This window comes from Anabrus simplex, chromosome 8, assembly GCF_040414725.1.
Source record: "Anabrus simplex isolate iqAnaSimp1 chromosome 8, ASM4041472v1, whole genome shotgun sequence".
Classification (NCBI taxonomy): domain Eukaryota; kingdom Metazoa; phylum Arthropoda; class Insecta; order Orthoptera; family Tettigoniidae; genus Anabrus; species Anabrus simplex.
The window spans coordinates 12,188,084-12,205,795 of NC_090272.1; the positions used below are offsets into that span (position 1 = coordinate 12,188,084).

At 38.6% G+C, this 17,712-nt stretch overlaps 1 protein-coding gene across 5 annotated transcripts in view; it reads left to right on the plus strand.

Annotated features, from left to right (window-relative positions):
• The window catches only part of LOC136879195 (modifier of mdg4), a 617,535-nt gene that overhangs the window by 510,919 nt on the left and 88,904 nt on the right, over positions 1–17,712 (plus strand). Inside the window, exon 7 of one of the 5 annotated variants that reach the window (XM_067152970.2) lies at positions 2,960–4,480. The exons of 3 other annotated variants lie outside the window; for them this stretch is intronic. In XM_067152970.2, the coding sequence (XP_067009071.2) occupies positions 2,960–3,297 (338 nt within the window). In that variant the 3' untranslated portion in view covers positions 3,298–4,480. Of the gene's footprint in view, positions 1–2,959; positions 4,481–17,712 lie in introns of those variants that run through there. One more of the 5 variants, XM_067152980.2, reaches the window with a different exon arrangement.

A 17,712-nucleotide genomic window follows, 5' to 3' on the forward strand; every position in this document is an offset into this window, starting at 1 on the left:
TAAATTTAGACTAGAACGTTTGTAATGACAACGTTTTTACCCATATCATGTGACATTCTTATTGTGATGTTTTAATTGTATGTTATCATTGTCAGCTGAAGATGACCTTCACAAGGTCGAAACTGGTACTGTAGAACAATAATATATAAATATATGTATTGATTACGTGGAAGCTTCAAAACTTCATATTTGTGAATATAATCAATACGGAAATGAAACTTATAGATTATGATGGTCATATCTTAAAATAATCGGAAGGGGAAGTCAAGGTATAAGTTGTTACAATCTAGGCCATAAATAATTGTATTCACGCTGAGAAAAATGATTGTTTAGGGGAAGGCGTACAATGGAATTCTCAAATATTTATGTTATTAGTGGTCATATCTTAATGAAAATCAGTACAAAAATTCGGGGAATAAGTCGCTATAATCTAGGTCATAAATAATTTTACTCACGCTGAGTGAAATGGTAGTTTAGGGGAAGGCCTAGAATTTAATTCTCAAATATTTGTTATTAATGGCCGTATCTTAATAAAAATCGGTATTAAAAGTCGGGGAATAAGGTGCTGTATTCTAGGCCAAAAATAATTGTATTCACTCTGAGAAAAATGATAGTATAGGGGAAGTCCTATAATGGAATTCCCAAATAATTATGTTGTTAGTGGTTGTATCGATAAATACTACTTAACTTTAGTTATGTAGTATTATTATAGTTCCGATTATTTATATCTTATATATTGTTACCATACCGGCTATGATCAGAGATATTCATGAATTTGGATTTTTGTTACTAAGTCTTTATCAGCGCCGAGTTACAAGAAAATGGGTGAACAGGATTTAATGGGAATTGGTATGTAAAGTCAGAGAATAAGGAACAACAATCTACGCTATAAATAATTTTATAAGACGCCCTAGTATCACAGAGTCAAAAGAAAAACTAAATGTGAAGGCCTATAACATTAAAAGCTCATAAAATTGATCAACAATAACATTACATTGACCATTGTTTGTTGTGATGTGCTTTGTCTTCTGTTGCCACTCACCCCCAATAGATAGGATTACTGCTGCATACCGAGTTTTTTAAAAATTTGCCTTATGTCGCACCGACGCAGTTAGGTCTTATGGCGATGATGCGATAGGAAAGGGCTGTGAATGAAGGAAGCAGCCTTGGCCTCAATTAAGGTACAGCCCCAGCATTTGTCTGGTGTGAAAATGGGAATCCACAGAATAACATCTTCAGGGCTGCCGATAGTGGGGTTCAAATCCACTATCTCCCAGATGCAAGCTGCGCGCCCCTAAACACACGGATAACTCACCCAGTCATACGAGTGTAACAGTCTGCCTAAATATTGGCGGGAAGTAGCTGGGGAGTTAGGTAACTTTCTTCTTAAGCATGCCATTCCTCACTTTTATAAATTTTCCGATACTACTGGTACGTAACACACTGGTTCATCATAGCATTCGAGCTATTCAATCCGTACTCTGAGGCACTGATTGGAATGAGAAGTGTGCATATTTAATGGAATAATGGCAGAGAAGTGTTCACGGTTGTCTGCGGCCTGGTCATTCCAGCTCTGGAACTTTGGACTGTTAGATTGGCACCTTAGTACTGTTCATTTGATCAAGTATTTTATGTAATAACATTGCTTTTAAGCGCTACATTCCTACCGATGTTTTTGTAATGAACTATGTTGACTACAGTTAGGAATAGCACAAAGTCAGTCTTTCTGAGAATCCCGTAGCGAAGCACAGGTGCATCAGCTAGTAAATACATAAATTGCTGAATCCGTCAAGTTCTGGGATTTCATTAACAGCTTGAAGTTCAGAGCACCGAGCAAGTGGCCGTGTGGTTTGAGTCACGAAGCCATCTGCTTGCATTTAGGAGATAGTGGGTTCGAACCCCACTGTCAGCAGCCATGGTTCACCATTTTCACACCTTCATTAACGCCGTGGTCACGTCCTTCCCACTGCTAGCCCTCATGTATCCCATCATCATCTTTGTCGGCGTCCGACTCGTTGCTGAACGGTCAGCGTTCTGGTCTTCTGTTCAGAGGGTCCCGGGTTCGATTCCTGGCCGGGTTGGAGATTTTAACCTTAATTGGTAAATTCCTACGGCATGGGGGCTGGGTGCATGTATTGTCTTAATCATCATTTGATCCTCATCACGACGCGCAGGTCGCCTACAGGCATCAAATAGAAAGACCTGCACCTGGCGAGCCGAACCCGTCCTGGAATATCCCGGCACTAAAAGCCATACGACATTTCATTTTTCATTTCATCTGTGTCGGTGCCCACCTCTGCAGCATTAGCTGCTGTCCTCGGAGTCCCAGGTTCGATTCCTGGTACTGCCAGAGATTTCAGAATGGCAGCAGGGCTAGTACAGGCAGCTCATCTCCATTGCTGGTGAGCCTCGGTATGAGGACATGTCTTCATGGCTAAATTGTTAGCGTGATGGCCTTTTCTCATGGGGTCCCGGGTTCCAGTCCTGCTAGGGTCAGGAATTTTAACCATAATTGGTTAATTCTCCTGGCACGGGGACTGGGTGTACGTGGCCTGCACCAGGCCTCTCACCTGTGTGAAGCAAATTGTAAAAGATGGAAAGAGCTTTCTGCTGTCCTCGTCATTGAAACTTTAACGGAGAGCTTAATTATAAGTAGTTATTGTCTTTTTCCAACCAATTATATCATTCTCATTGATAACCAATCACAAATCACATTGAGGACTGGAGTTCTGCAAGTTATATGGTTACCTAACAGAGGAGTACGTAGAGTGTGTGCTTACAGTAACTGAATTTCACAGCACCATTGGAATTGTGGCTTCATTCGTGAAAAGTGAATGTATTCTCACTGACTACTGGGACAGTTTCCAAGGTACAATCTCTTCCTTAGTTCATGTATAAATTAGAGAAAGTCTATCACTAGTGGAACGAGGTAACGAGGCAATTTCTTTCTGTGTTGCAGAAACCCGCTTTGTGGAGAGCAGTCGTGGCAAGCCACAGCTTGTACTAGATGGTTTCTTGTACACGCTCAACACACAGGACAGAACCAAGAAATATTGGAAGTGCTTCGAATATCCTCGACGTCGATGTCTAGGACGAGTTGTGACCGTAAACGATACCGTCGTCATGGAACGACGTGAACATAACCACGAACGTCAGTACGATAAAATCCGTCAGAAAGAACGGCAGGCCCATATCCGACGTCTGGCTATCCTCAATCCTTTGAAATGTAAAAGGACTCTGTATCCTGCTCCTGATAATGAAACGTCTAAAATTAGTCCGAGAAGTGAAATGGCTTAAGCTGGATTATAGTATACCATAGTTCAGTATTTGTTGTTATAGATTATAGTGGAGATAAATGAAAATAATTCAAGTAATATATATATTACCCATTTCACGAATCATTGCCGGTGAACACAGGCAGAAAAACATTCTTGTTCATCTCGCTGGGAGGAGGTTCTGTGCTCTGCAATAGCACTGCTAAGACTATGGGATTTGGGATGCGCGACTCATCTAAGCTATACATGAGAGGGAGTGCACAAGCCCAGCAAATTCATGTGCATTTTGTTGATTTTAAGTGTTTCAGATAGAAATATACCATCTCCTCAATGACATGCATAAGTACCTCTAGAAACAACTGTACTGGGTAGTTTAGCCAAGTTGTAATTTGCTGTGTAGTGGATGATGGAGAAACATCTCGCAGGACATTTTGTATTTATAACATGAAGCGAGTGCAGCATAAGCGACGAATGAGAGAGGGCTATACAGGTGTGAAGCAAACATCTACATCGCGATCAATTTGTCGTTTTATGAAGAGAAAACAAGAATCCCAAACTGTGTGGAAATTATTAAATTCCATGAAGGAGAATATTCACTTTCCTTGAACGTAAATGCCATTTTGAGAATAAAAGGAATGGGAAAGAGGTATTGCTAATTGCATTTTGAACATTTTGTGAAATTACACATTTTTCAGACTGACTGCATTTGAAGCAGATAAGTACTAGATTATAAATGGATTATTGTATGTGCTGGCTGACTGTCATTGTAGGTGAATGCCTAGTCCCTTCCTTGCCACACTCTGATGAGCATCCGTTCCGAGCCCATATCGTATTTTGTGCCTTCTTTGCCATCACTTGGAGATCACACCACTACCGACAATGATTCATGAAACAGGTAACATTTATTATTGTCTTTTGACAACTGCAGTTTACGGCCTTCATCGCTGTCCGCTATCCATATACAAGATGGACTTACCGGTACTTCAAGTGGTAGAGTAGTGTCTTTCTAACAAATTATACCCAATAAAGAAGGACTGTCTCATTGCAAGAAGATTCTGGATGTCAAATAGAAGTGCCATCTGTTGACAACAAAGGAAATTATTGAGCTTATATGATCCTATATTCGAGTGCATTACCTTTTCTTATTACAAAAGAATCGTTGCGACTGCTGGTGGTGTGTTATACTTATTTCTCAATTTCTGTTGTTTCTTGTTGTATTATTATTATCACCATATGCCATTTGCAAGCATAGCAAGTACAATAATATACATACATATAAGGTAAAATATATACATAAATAATTAAACTGTAACGTGCAGCTTCGACAACCAATCCACTGTACTCAGTCAATCAATCACTACTGATCTGCATTTCCTAGCCTTTCCTTAAATGATTGCAAAGAAATTGGAAATTTATTGAACATCTCCCTTGGTACTGTAAGTTATTGCAATTCCTAACTCCCCTTCCTATAAACAAATATTTGCCCCAATTTATCCTATTCAATTCCAACTTTATCTTCATATTGTGACTTTCCTACTTTCAAAGACGCCACTCAAACTTATTTGTCTACTAACATTATTCCACGCCATCTCTCCACTGACAGTTCGGAACTTATGATAAAGATTTTTATTCCCATAGGGAACATCAAATATTTGTTCCGAATGAGTAAACGGGTATCAGTCTTGTCTACTCTGCAGCGGAATACTGTGCCCGGTATGGCTGGAAAGTGCACATGTGCATAAAGTGGATACTAAGCTGAATGATACCATGCGCTGCATAACTGGTACTGTAAAGTCAACACCTTGCCACTGGTTACCCGTACTTAGTCATATCCCACCACCCCACCTGAGGAAAAAGGAAGCTCTGCTGAGAGAAGGAATGTAGATCTTGTCATCTCCCTCATTACCAGTTCACCAGGAATTTTGTTACCCATCACCACGATGACTTCAATCTAGGAGACCAGCAAGTGTACTGGCCGGCTAGCTCTTGAGGGATAATTTTAATCTAAACGAGAGCTGGCGGGACGAGTGGTCAATTTGAACATCTGGAACAAATGCTCACGACCTAAATCCAACCCAGAAAATGAAGGGATTCGATCTCCCAAGAAAACTATGATGTCGCCTCAACAGACTGAGAACTGGGCATGGACACTGCAATTTCTTACGCCATAAGTGGGGTTGGATGGATTCTCCAATGTGTGAATGCAGTGAAGAGGAGCAGACCATGGACCATGTCATCCTGCGCTGCCCTCTTCATGCCTACTCCGGAAACCCCAGCGACCTGTTTCATCTTTCAGAAAGTGCTGTAGAATGGCTGAAACACTTGGACCTGGACTTATAAATATGTAGTTATAATCACCATACAATTAAAATAAAAAATAAATAAATTTCTTGTTGCTTTCCCACCAGTTTAAAGGTAGCACCGGCCAGTGTTTTGTTTGCTAACCGTTAGTGTGGTGTGTTAACTGCGCTGGCGGATTAACGTAATCAGCACAGAGATGGTGAGAGTATCACAGGACATGGCTGTTTCGAGTAACGAAAGTAGTGTGGAAGACTAAACTACAGAGGAGTCACAATGATGTTCCACTGTGTGAAAGGTTTAGAAAAGATCCTGAAGAAAAGAATCAAGGTCTGAGTTGAAAGAGAGATGAGGGAAGAAAAGTATGGCTTTCAACCTGGGAGGTCAACAGTGGTAAAAGAGTGCCATTATGAATATGGGAAGGATCTGCTGGTGACATTTTTAAATACAGGGTGTACTCGACGGCAAAAATTTAGGAATGCATTTCCCACATAGAGAGAAGAAAAAAAAAAGGTTATAACAACATGGGTTCGGAAACATATACTTATAGATTTATACAAACTTTGTGACACAAATTAATTTTAGTAATATTTACATGTCCTCATGCAATCATTCAATCATCTCATCAACAGAGGTTCGCCATTAACATTTGGGCAGCCATTGTTGGTGATTCCTTGTTGGGACCCTACGTTTTTCTGAATATGCTTACTGGACAAAACTACATGAATTTCTTGAATAATGCATTGCCTGATTACTTGGAAGACATGCCACTTGCACCCCCTCGATAAATGTTTTTCATGTATGATTGTGCTCCCGCACATTTCAGTCTGCTGCCTGCAGGTACCTGAATACCCATTTTCCTGAGTGCTGGATGGGTAGAGGAGGACCGATTGCTTGGCCACCACCACGCTCTCCTGACTTGAACCCCCTGGACTTTTACCTGTGGGGACACATTAAGTCTCTCGTGTATGCGACTCCTATTCCTGATGAAGCAACTTTATGTGAGTGCACTGTGACAACCTTTCAGGCAGTATGCACTACACCAGGCAAAAATTTAGGAATGGATTCCTCACATAGAGAGAAGAAAAAAGTTTATGACAACATGACACATACTTGCAGATTTATTCAATCTTTTATACTTTTACACCATACGTCTGTAACGGCAGCTGAAACACCTTGAGGATGTATCAGAGGAAATGTTCAAAGTGACGACCCTCAGTCTGAATACAAGCCTCCGCTCGTCATCGCATGGAGTTAAGCACGCGATCAAAAATGTGGCGTTGAACCACTCAGATAATGAAAGAAAACTCATGTTTCAATCAAATAAAATTTTCATTAAAAAACGAAAAACTTAATCATGAAACCAAAAACGAACATCGTCCCATCTAAGAAAATAATAAGTAACTTAAATAAATTGAAAACAATGAGTTAATAAGAGAAAATATCACGGTTTGAAAACCATAGTCAATTACAGAAAATAATACGGATTGAAAACTTTAACTCAATAACAGAAAATAATACAGATTGAAAGCATTAACTTAATAACAGAAAATTACACGAATTGTGAACACTAAGTTCATTACAAGAAATAATACGGATTGAAAACATTAAATTAATAATTGGGAAAGATGAACTTGCCTAATCCTTTTAGCAATGTGGTCAATCACCAACACCGAAACTGGAGAGGGACCTTGATACCTAAGAGCAAGCTTAGCAGAAAATTTGTTAATGGCCTTACTAATGGGATAGCACTTGAAAAAAACTTGATCACCAACTTTCAACCTAGTTGACTTGTTATATTTATCTCTGGCTCTCTCATAGGATACCGACAACTTCTTTTTGGCTTCATCCCAAATTTTTCTGAACATCGTTGGGTTTTGACATGTCCGGAATAAGATCATCAATACCAAGAACGTTGGACATAGTAGAATACGGGGTGCAACAGAACATGAGGGACATAGGGGTTTTACCATGTGATTCATGTGTGGCAGAGTTGAACGCATGGGCCAACCAATGTAGACAAGAATCCCACTTGGATTGATTATTGTGATGATACGCTATCTGGGCAGATTTCAAGTTCCTATTCATTCTCTCGGTGTAGGATGGGTTTGGATAGTATGGAGTTATAGTAACATGGGAAATGCCCAACTCAAACAGATATCTTTTAAACAAATGGCTGGTGATTGCACTGGCATTGTCAGAAACTAGAAACTTGGGAGGACAAAAGCATGCAAAAATAGAATTTAGACAGTTTGTAGAAGTTTGAGAAGTAATAGATCTAGTGGGAATAATCCAGGAAAATCGAGAGAACGCATCAATACACACAAAAATATGAGTGTGACCTACGAAATCAATGAATAACCTTTCCATTGGGCGAGAGGCTTGTTCAGGTTAGGTTTACTGATAGCACAAAGTTTACAAGATTTCACCATGGTTCGGATATCACTATCCATCTTTTTCCAAATGAAGAATTGTCTATTTTTTTGCCTGGTTTTGAAAGTGCCTCATCCAGGATCTGTACTCCAACATGACGCCAACAACTTGCGAGTCCAACAAACACAACCGTACGCCATGACTTCCACTCGCGTTGTGCTCTCACTAAAAATGGCGAGGCTCACTCCTCCAGGATGTGGCGACGCTCCCATTGGTTGAAGAGCGCGGTGGGGGAGGGGCGATTTATTTGGGTAACTAGCGGAAGATCGCAGCACTTATCAGAAGGGAAACGAAACAGTCCGCACAATACTAACATGCAAGAATGCAATGAGATTGCCATGAGTCCACAATAAGAGTATCTCAAAGTCACTGAGTAGTACGAGGGGTCGCGTCAAAAGAGTTGTGCGATGGGTTGCGAACGTTTGATTTAACCGGGGAGTATAACATACCAGTTTTTGTAGCAAAACACATTGCATTTTTAAGTCTAAAAGACCGTAATGTGACCCCTCGCGGGTCCTATTATCATTGGTGTTTTCTTCCATTCTTGCCGTCCACTTATCCATCTACTTTCTCCATTTCTCTGCAACTACCCTCTTTGCTTCCTTCTTTTTGGCTCTTCTTTTCTTTGCTGAAACCACACCCTGAATGTCTTGTTCTTCCTTCATAATGCCTAACCCTTTACAAATGATAAACCATTTGATTTATAACCCTGTCATTCCACCGTGGTGCTTCTGAGATTTTCCTGTTCTCCCTTGTATTTTTTCTTGTTTTCCTGCTCTTTGAGCTTCCAAACCATTATTTTTATGTTCTCCTTCTCTGTATGTGTAGTCTGAAGTCCATACCAACAATCGATGGTCACTCTCCAAGGCCTGTACATCAGTATGCATCTTTCATTTTACCCATCAGAGATCACTACAGTATTTATGACCAATCCCTGCTGCTGTGTTTCAAGCTAATTTGTTTCCATATCGGTAGAAAATATCACTTTCTTTCTTTGTGTGTGGGATAGCAAGATCCAAAATATAAGAAATGAGCAAAGTTTGATGTCTCACTCCGCAAGCCAGTGTTTATCATCGCTGTTTCTGGCAAACTATAAGGGATAAATTTGATATTGTGATATTGCTAGGTAACTCCAGGCCTCAGCTAAAGGCCACAGTGATGCAGCCTTTCCCCACGGGGGCCTTGTGCTTTGAGTACACTTCACAGCACCATAGTGAGTGAACACGTGGTTTGTTTACAATGAATTTTGGTCTCGCTTTGTTCGCAAGTAGACAGACATCATAGAGAATACAAGTACATGAACTGTGAACATTGAAAATTTATAACAAAATGTTCAAAAAAATTATTTCACTGTCTGAATATCCATTCCTTCATGTGGTACCATTAGCAAGGTCTCTCTGATCCGGAGAGGATACTATGACCTTAGGCACCAGATTGCATGGATTCAAAGATTTGAGAATTTCTTCATCGAAGCACACCACCGAACAATGCTGTATGGCAATTTTATCAAAATGCACATGAATGAAGAAAAGCATTTCTCATCGCACATATATTAATTTTAGACTTTAGAGAATTAAATGTAATTATTGGTGAATGTTCCACCACCAGATGCTCCAATGTGACAGCATTTTTCTATAGCAAACAGTGAGGTACCTCATTACACAGAAAACACAATGATTACATCGACATAACACACATTACACTATATTTATCAGTTAATATTAAATATATCCGGTATAGTTATTGACATTACTTTGAAAATATAATCATACTTCAAACATAGAGTCTAACAAAAATGGAAAAATCAGATAGATGTGACTAATACACCATTAAACTGTCATTAAAAATTGAGAAGAAAACCAAATGCAAATAAAAGAATGCAACCATTTCAAGGTGTGAAATACTCCACGAAGTCAAAAGAGCAATGCCAGGCTAAAGGAAGGAGATGTTCCTTCTGGGCTCAGATACTTGCACATGTCTAGTGGTGGGAAGTGAGGAAGATGCTGTGGCAGAGTACGTGCTGGAACACTCTTCATTAATATTGCCTTGTTGTTTTTTAATATAGTGTATCTTACCCATGAACAGAGAAGTTTATGAGACTCTTGAATACTCAATGCAGTTGGATCATCAGTGGACAACTTTAACCACATAACCTTTGTGATTTTTAGTCCACACTCTCTGTTTATGGATGCTTCAATCTCACTTAAATCCTTGAAGTCAGTTCATTGGTGTTCAGTCACTGTAAGTGTTTTGTTCAGAGACGCTTCTCCTATCATTTCGTATTTCCACTGTATAGGAACCATCACTTGAGAAACCACACAGTTGCTTGGTTTAGAGGCTGTTTAGCAGGGATATTCTCCTGATGGTGACAAGTGCTTAGTAGTGTGTGTTTCAGTCTCCAGCTTTATCAGTGATTTGAAAGTGTAAGATCGGCATTTACATGTGGAACTTTCAACTGAGTGATAAGTAAAACTACCGTGCTACGAACAGCCAGTTCAAAGTGCATCACAAGTAATTAAGAACATAATCCTTCTTGTAAACAGCCATGCCAGGAAAGGGAAAGGTAGTAACAACAGACAGCCCAGTGAAGTGCGCCCTACAGGAAGCTCTGAGAGACAAGGAAACACTCACCACGCAAGCAAACATCATACAAGACCAGGTAGCCAGGGCCGTTATAGACAAACTTAAAGCTACGATAGATTAAATATGAAAGTAATCGAGGAGATGAGGGAAGCGCTCGAGCCAGAGACAAGACAATATCAGACCTCAGGGAGCAGCTCAAAACTAAGACCGATGCTCTCGAACAATACCAGCGGCGGCAATCACTGCGTGTGTTCGGAGTGCGGGAATCGAGTGGCGAGGACACGGACAAAATTGTCATCGAGCTAGCTGACAGTATTGGAGTACAGTTAACGCACGAGGACATAGACAGAAGTCACAGGGTAGGCAAGATGAGTACAGATAAGCCGCGTCCGATAATAGTGAAGTTCGTGTCGTACCGCAAACGGAACGAACTATTCAAATCTAAAAAGAAACTGAAAGGAATGGGCAAAACAATTAGAGAAGACCTCGCGTCAATCAGGATGAAACTGTTGCAAGAAGCGATCACTAGGTTTTCTGTGTCCAATTGTTGGACAATAGACGGTACAATTATTGTGAAACACAATGGTGTGAAATATCGTGTGTCGAGGCGAGCGGAATTGGACAGGATTAAATAAACCGACAGACCGAAACTAACATGGCACTACACATTTTACAGTTTTAACTAACTTAGACACTAGACTTTTAATTACTAGACTATAATTACTATTCAAACTATTACTTTTAGATTATATCTGCATTAGATTTACATATAATAACTAGGCAAGATAGCGTACAGGTTCTCAACTCAAAGCGAGAGTGCTGAACATGCTTCTATTTTCGGCAAGGTTACTGGTGGTCAGCTGAGCGGACTCTCCGCTCCCATACCTACACAGCCCCCTAATACTAATCCCCTTACAAATGCTTTTAACAACTTTGCAAATTCCTTACAGGTAGTACATGCTAACGTTAAAAGTCTAATTCCTCACTTCCACGAACTCCGTAACTTAATTGTTAATGTCAACCCTCACATCGTCATGAACGGGGAAACCTGGATGAAACCTTGGTTGTCAGATTCTCTTGTCCACCTCGAAAATAATACCTTGATCCGAAATGATCGCACAGGTAAAGACGGCGGCAGAGTAGCTATGTATATTAGGAACGAGCTAAAATATAAAATAATCTACAAAACAATTAGTGAATACTGTGCAAGGCCTGAGTTCATGTTCATTGAAATTGAGGCTTTAGGTGTAAAGTGCTTACTGAGTGTTGTGTATCGCCCACCGAAGATTGGATATATCACCGACCTTGAAGACATCTTACGTGACCTCTTACCCAGGAATGAGCATGTTTTATTACTAGGAGACCTCAATACTGACATCCTTAACGACAAAATGACTGAGACTAAACAACTAAGTTAATCAACATATTTAAATCTTGTAATATGACGATTTTGCCACTTAACCCAACACATCACACAGCCACGTCACATACATTACTGGACTTAATTGTGACGAATAACCCTGACAGGGTACTGACCCACGGGCAAATGTCTGCTTGCGGACTATCCAATCACGACTTAATTTATTTAGCTTATTCACTTAAATGCCCCAAGTACAAACCTAAATTAATTACATTCCAAGACCTAAAAAGTATAAATAAGGAAGCCCTATTAGAAGATGCTGCAAACATACCTTGGCATAATGTCCATATTTTAGATGATATAGATGATAAAGTGGAGTTCCTAAACACACAACTGCTAGCTCTTCTTAATAAACACGCGCCAAAATGCACTGCTCGCGCAACACACCCTGCGGCTCCATGGATGACGCAGGAAAAACAAAACTTAATGACAGAGAGAGACAAAGCTTTCAGAAAATTTAAAACTAGCCAAATACCAAACGATTTTGACCTGTACAAGACCCTTCGTAACAGGACCACACAGGCCGTAAGGAATGCTAAAATAAAACACTCACAGAACATTTTGCTAACCCGAAACATGACAACAATCTGGAAAACCGTTAAAAAAATGGGCATAGGTGGAAAAAAAAATAACATACTGCTGACATTAAACTATCACTGGATGATTTAAACCAATACTTTACAACAAGACCCGTTAATATTGACGAGACAACAAAAGAACAGACGATTAACAAAATTCTACACAATGCGAATACTGACAATGGAGGAGAACAGTTATATTTTTCCCTCGTAACTCCTGCAGAAGTGAGACAAATTGCACGATCAATAAAGACAACTGCGACAGGATGTGACGAGATTGTTCCACAGTTACTGTTAAAAACTCTAGACATAATCCTACCAACTCTAACCCACATCATAAATACCTCACTGATAACTGGCATATTCCCTTCCCTTTGGAAATGTGCAATTGTTCGCCCACTCCCCAAGACCAACAATCCCGTGGAACCCAAAGACTTTCGATCCATTTGCATTTTACCATTTCTGTCCAAAATTTTGGAGAAAATAATTCACAGACAAATAACCGCATATTTAAATAACAACATGCTTCTTGACAAATACCAATCTGGTTTTAGAAGCAATCATAGCACAACTACTGCACTGCTTAAAGTTACAAACGACATAGGAGTAGCTATGGATAAGGGAGAAGTTACTGTTTTAACTCTTCTAGACCTTAGTAAGGCCTTCGACTGCGTTGATACGGACATACTAATAGCAAAATTACGTGCTCTTAATTTCTCACAAAGCACACTATCCTGGATGTATTCCTATCTCTCTGATCGCCGGCAGTGTGTATCTACAGGTGAAAATTTCTCTTCATGGCAATCTGTAGAGACTGGAATACAACAGGGGTCAGTGCTAGCGCCACTCCTATTTTCGATCTTCATTTCAGGACTAACACAAGTAATTAAACATTGTCAATATCATGTGTACACGTACGACATACAGATATATACACATACACATCCTCGTGACTTACCGACTGCAATAAATAATATGAATGACGACCTAGGAAGAATATGTAGGTGGACCGATGACCATGCACTAAAAATCAATGCCCAAAAATCGCAGTGTATTCTTTTAGCTACCCAAAAAAAAACACGCACGACTTACAGACATCCATACCTCTCAGTAACATTAAGAGGCACTCAGTTACAATTCAAAGACACAGTTAAAAACTTAAGGATGATAATGGATAAAAACCTTAGTTGGAACGATCATGTAACAGGTATATGTCAGCGAGTGTTTTATTCCTTACATTCCCTTAAAAAACTCAGAGATTTACTCCCCCAAAATGTAAGAAAACTGCTTATCCAAAATATGGTAATGCCAATATTTGACTACTGTGACGTAGTACACAGTAACCTGAACGCCTCACTTTCCATCAAGCTCCGAAAGGCACATAACGCATGCGTTCGATTTATTTCAGATATACCAAGGTTTAGCCATATTTCTCCCGCATTTTCATGGCTACGCTTAAGAGAGCGACGAAATTTGCACACTCTTTCCCTGTTACATCATATACTGAACCTTAACACACCTGAATACCTTGCCACACAATTCCATTACCTAGCATCACCTTCTAGTATTCCTACCAGATCATCACCCACCGCAGTACTAAGCATTCCCATTCACCGCTCAACTGGCTACAGTAAATCATTTATAGTCGCCGCCGGCCGAATTTGGAATTCCCTACATGCTGAAATTAGGAGCGTGTCAAACCACCTCCATTTTAAGAAACTCTGTCAAACCTGGTTAATAAATAATAATTTCTTATAACATAGTAGGGTTAGATCAAAGCTAAGTTATTAGGTTAATTAAAACATTTAATTGATACCTTAAGATATTAAACTGTAGATAATTTAGTGTATATTTACCTCTTCATGTAGGTGTATGTATGGTCGGACAGAATAGCAGACTTCATAGCCTGAGTCCCACCATATAAAACAAGACAATAAATAAATCAATCCCTCAATGTCCACTTTACGTTTCCTTGATCTATTCAGTTGGTTTACACTACTGGGACTCCCGTGTTGTAGACTCCACTGTGCCAAACATCGTTGTTCTTGCTGGCGCCAAACTTACAGACTCGCAACGAGGGAGAGTACTTGTAAATAACATCCTACCATATTTCTGTACATCAGTAATTGGCCATAAACTCAACTTGACCAAAAATGTGCCATACAGCATTGTTCAGTGGTGTGCTTCAGTTAGCTTCATGTTGATTTGTGACCCATGACAAGTATATCATTACTATTAAGAGCTAGGGTTTAGGTTTAATGGTCCACCCAATCAATACACTTCACTTTACAAGTGAAAACTATTTAATATAAACATATTAAACATACTTTGGAACATGTTTCGTCTCATTTGAGAATTCTTCAGCCATAGCGTCTCGTAGCAGATTACAGTGCTCATTGTTGCTTTTTAATAATTTAAGAATGGAAGACCCATGTCCTTTATGAACTGTTTGAGAAGACTCTAAAGACACTAAAGACAAAATATACACACTATTCCTTTCTTCTCTGATGGGAATTGAAGAGAATGTTCCTCCATGTTCAGTGTAAACAGTCTGCTTCTTGGATGATGCAGAGCAACTGCAGGCATAAATCATGAACAATGAGAAATGTATTGGACATGTTATTGTATACCTAATATTGGAATGAATATCACACTTAAACTTACTGGATTGTGTTCTTCCTGGTTAACATAACATACTGTTTGAAAGTTTACATTTCGTGAATTATCTTTGTAACTTTTCCATTCTCATTTTAATTGTTAAGGAATAGCATCTGTAAAATACAGTACAATGCAGTTGATAACTGAGCAGCATACATTTCTTAATGTATTTTATGTTCAGTTTTTTATAAATATTTTTAGATTGTAAATATTGCGGTACACTACACCCTATCATATCCGTCACTTACGTAACCAGACACGATCCGTTCACAAACAAATAATTGGGTAATCCCAGGAACAAATAGAAATCTTTAATAAAAGATAGAAAGAAATGTAAAATCTTTTACAGTAACTAAAAACAAAGTTTCACATAATGCTGTGAAAATAATAACAGCAGACTTTAAAAAATTCCTAGTTGTAAGATTTATTAAAAAATAAATCACCCGTCCTCCAGCGAGGGTGACCGTACTGCATGTTTTTGTAATGTGTTGGGACTGCACCCAGGACCTCTGAACCGAAAGCTGACCATTTAGCCAAGCTGTGTTTGGTAAAATATTAAAAAACGTTCAGTAGTTTATAAAATAAAATAAAAAATTTACAGAAATTAATTCTCTTGACAAAGTTCTTCTGTTTCAAATTAATTTTGTGGATGCATCCCTTCATTTCTTTAGCCACAACACGTCTAATTGTTGTTGCCGGATGTCGTTTGCTGCATGACCTTCAGATTGATGGTGATGTCAGAAAGGTCGGATATCAGAGGTTCTACTGTCAAAAGTAGTGAGGTTGTTTAAATATAGGATGATTGTGTAGTAGTTAGAATGAAGTGTTTGTGCAACTAGAAAAATAATATTAGTAGAAAGTAGATGGTACTTATGATGTTCTCATATGAAGATATAAAATACATGCAGAATTCTTGCAGTTAAAAAATAGTTTTAATTGAGTGACAGAAATTATGTACTTACCAGATGCTGTTTATCAGGCGTTCTGCCTGAATAGATTTACAATTTCCTTCAGCTCTCAGAAATTGATTCCTTAAAATTTTTCTTCCAAGAAAAAATTAAATCTAATTTATATTCAGTGAGTTATAAGTTTGTACGTTATATAGTTGTTATTGTTACATTATTATTATTTATTTATTTAATCTCCAAAGTGCTGTGAACCGTATTTTACCATAAGGTATATTAGGGTTGTAGTTTATACAAAATATACAATTTCTCTGATAAAGTTCAAAATACATAAACAGCAAAATAGACATGCACAGAAATGGAAAGATAAAAGTATGATATATACAATCCTTAATACTAAGAGTACTAATATTTAAAAATACCAGATCATAATATATACAATACATATGTTAAGCGGCTAATAAGCAGACAGTATCAAATTATATATGTTTAAATACATAGTCAATAAATTCTGAAAATTGAGAAGTGCAGCATTTTTTATAAAATATGAAATTTAGTGGTTTTTCAAAATAGCAACTGCAAGTTAACAAATGCATCTTAAGTTTGAATGTCTTCTGTGCAGAAGCACAGTGAGCCATTTTGTGTTGGAATTTTGAATCGCTCGAAGTAAGCATTGAATTTCCCATGACCTGATAGCACTTGAGTTAAATGAAAGTTGCACACTATATATTAACATCCCACCCTACTATATACATTTGGAAAAAACAAGTCTTTGGTTACTGAGCCATTTTTACTTGCTAACCACAGTTCATTCCAGCGAGAGAGCATTTCATCCTTTACAGTTCTTTTGACAAAAGAAATTGGGCATTTAGTATAACTCTCTGACAAGTTAGAATTACAAGCTTCTTTGGCCAATTGGTCAGCTCTTTCGTTCCCTTTTATGGCGGAATGAACTCGCACCCAACCGAAACATATATGTTTATTGTACTTTGATATATTCTCTCTTACATGTACTGCCAAAATGTGTAAGTTATATTTATCTTTTATGGAGTTTAGCGCCGCTTGTGAGTCACTGAGTATAGTCGCACGCATATTTTTGTTTATGCACCACTCGACTGCTTTCAATATTGCAAGCAGTTCGGCTTGAAACACGGAACAGTATTCCTTTAGTTTTAGTTTCATTATTGTAAATTTGTTCAATAATGTTTTTTTCCATCATTGTCTTGTCTTTGATATAATTTTGAAGTATAATTACCAAGCTACTTGTATTGAGGGTAACTTCACAGTAAACAGAGGTTGAGTGAATTGGAAACCCTCTTGAGTCTCAAGATTGTCTGATCAGAATGTATGACATACAATACAAAATGGTATAACTGTCGGCTCATCAAAACTTAAGACCTTGAATTACACTGGAACACTTTCTTGTATATTGTATAAGTTTTAGCTTTTATAGCATAGAACAATGGAAATACTGTAGTAATATATAACACAACGTTGATTACAGTTTGAAAGAAGGCACCAACAAGGGGAAACTGAAGCTGTGCGATCAAACTTTGGGAAGT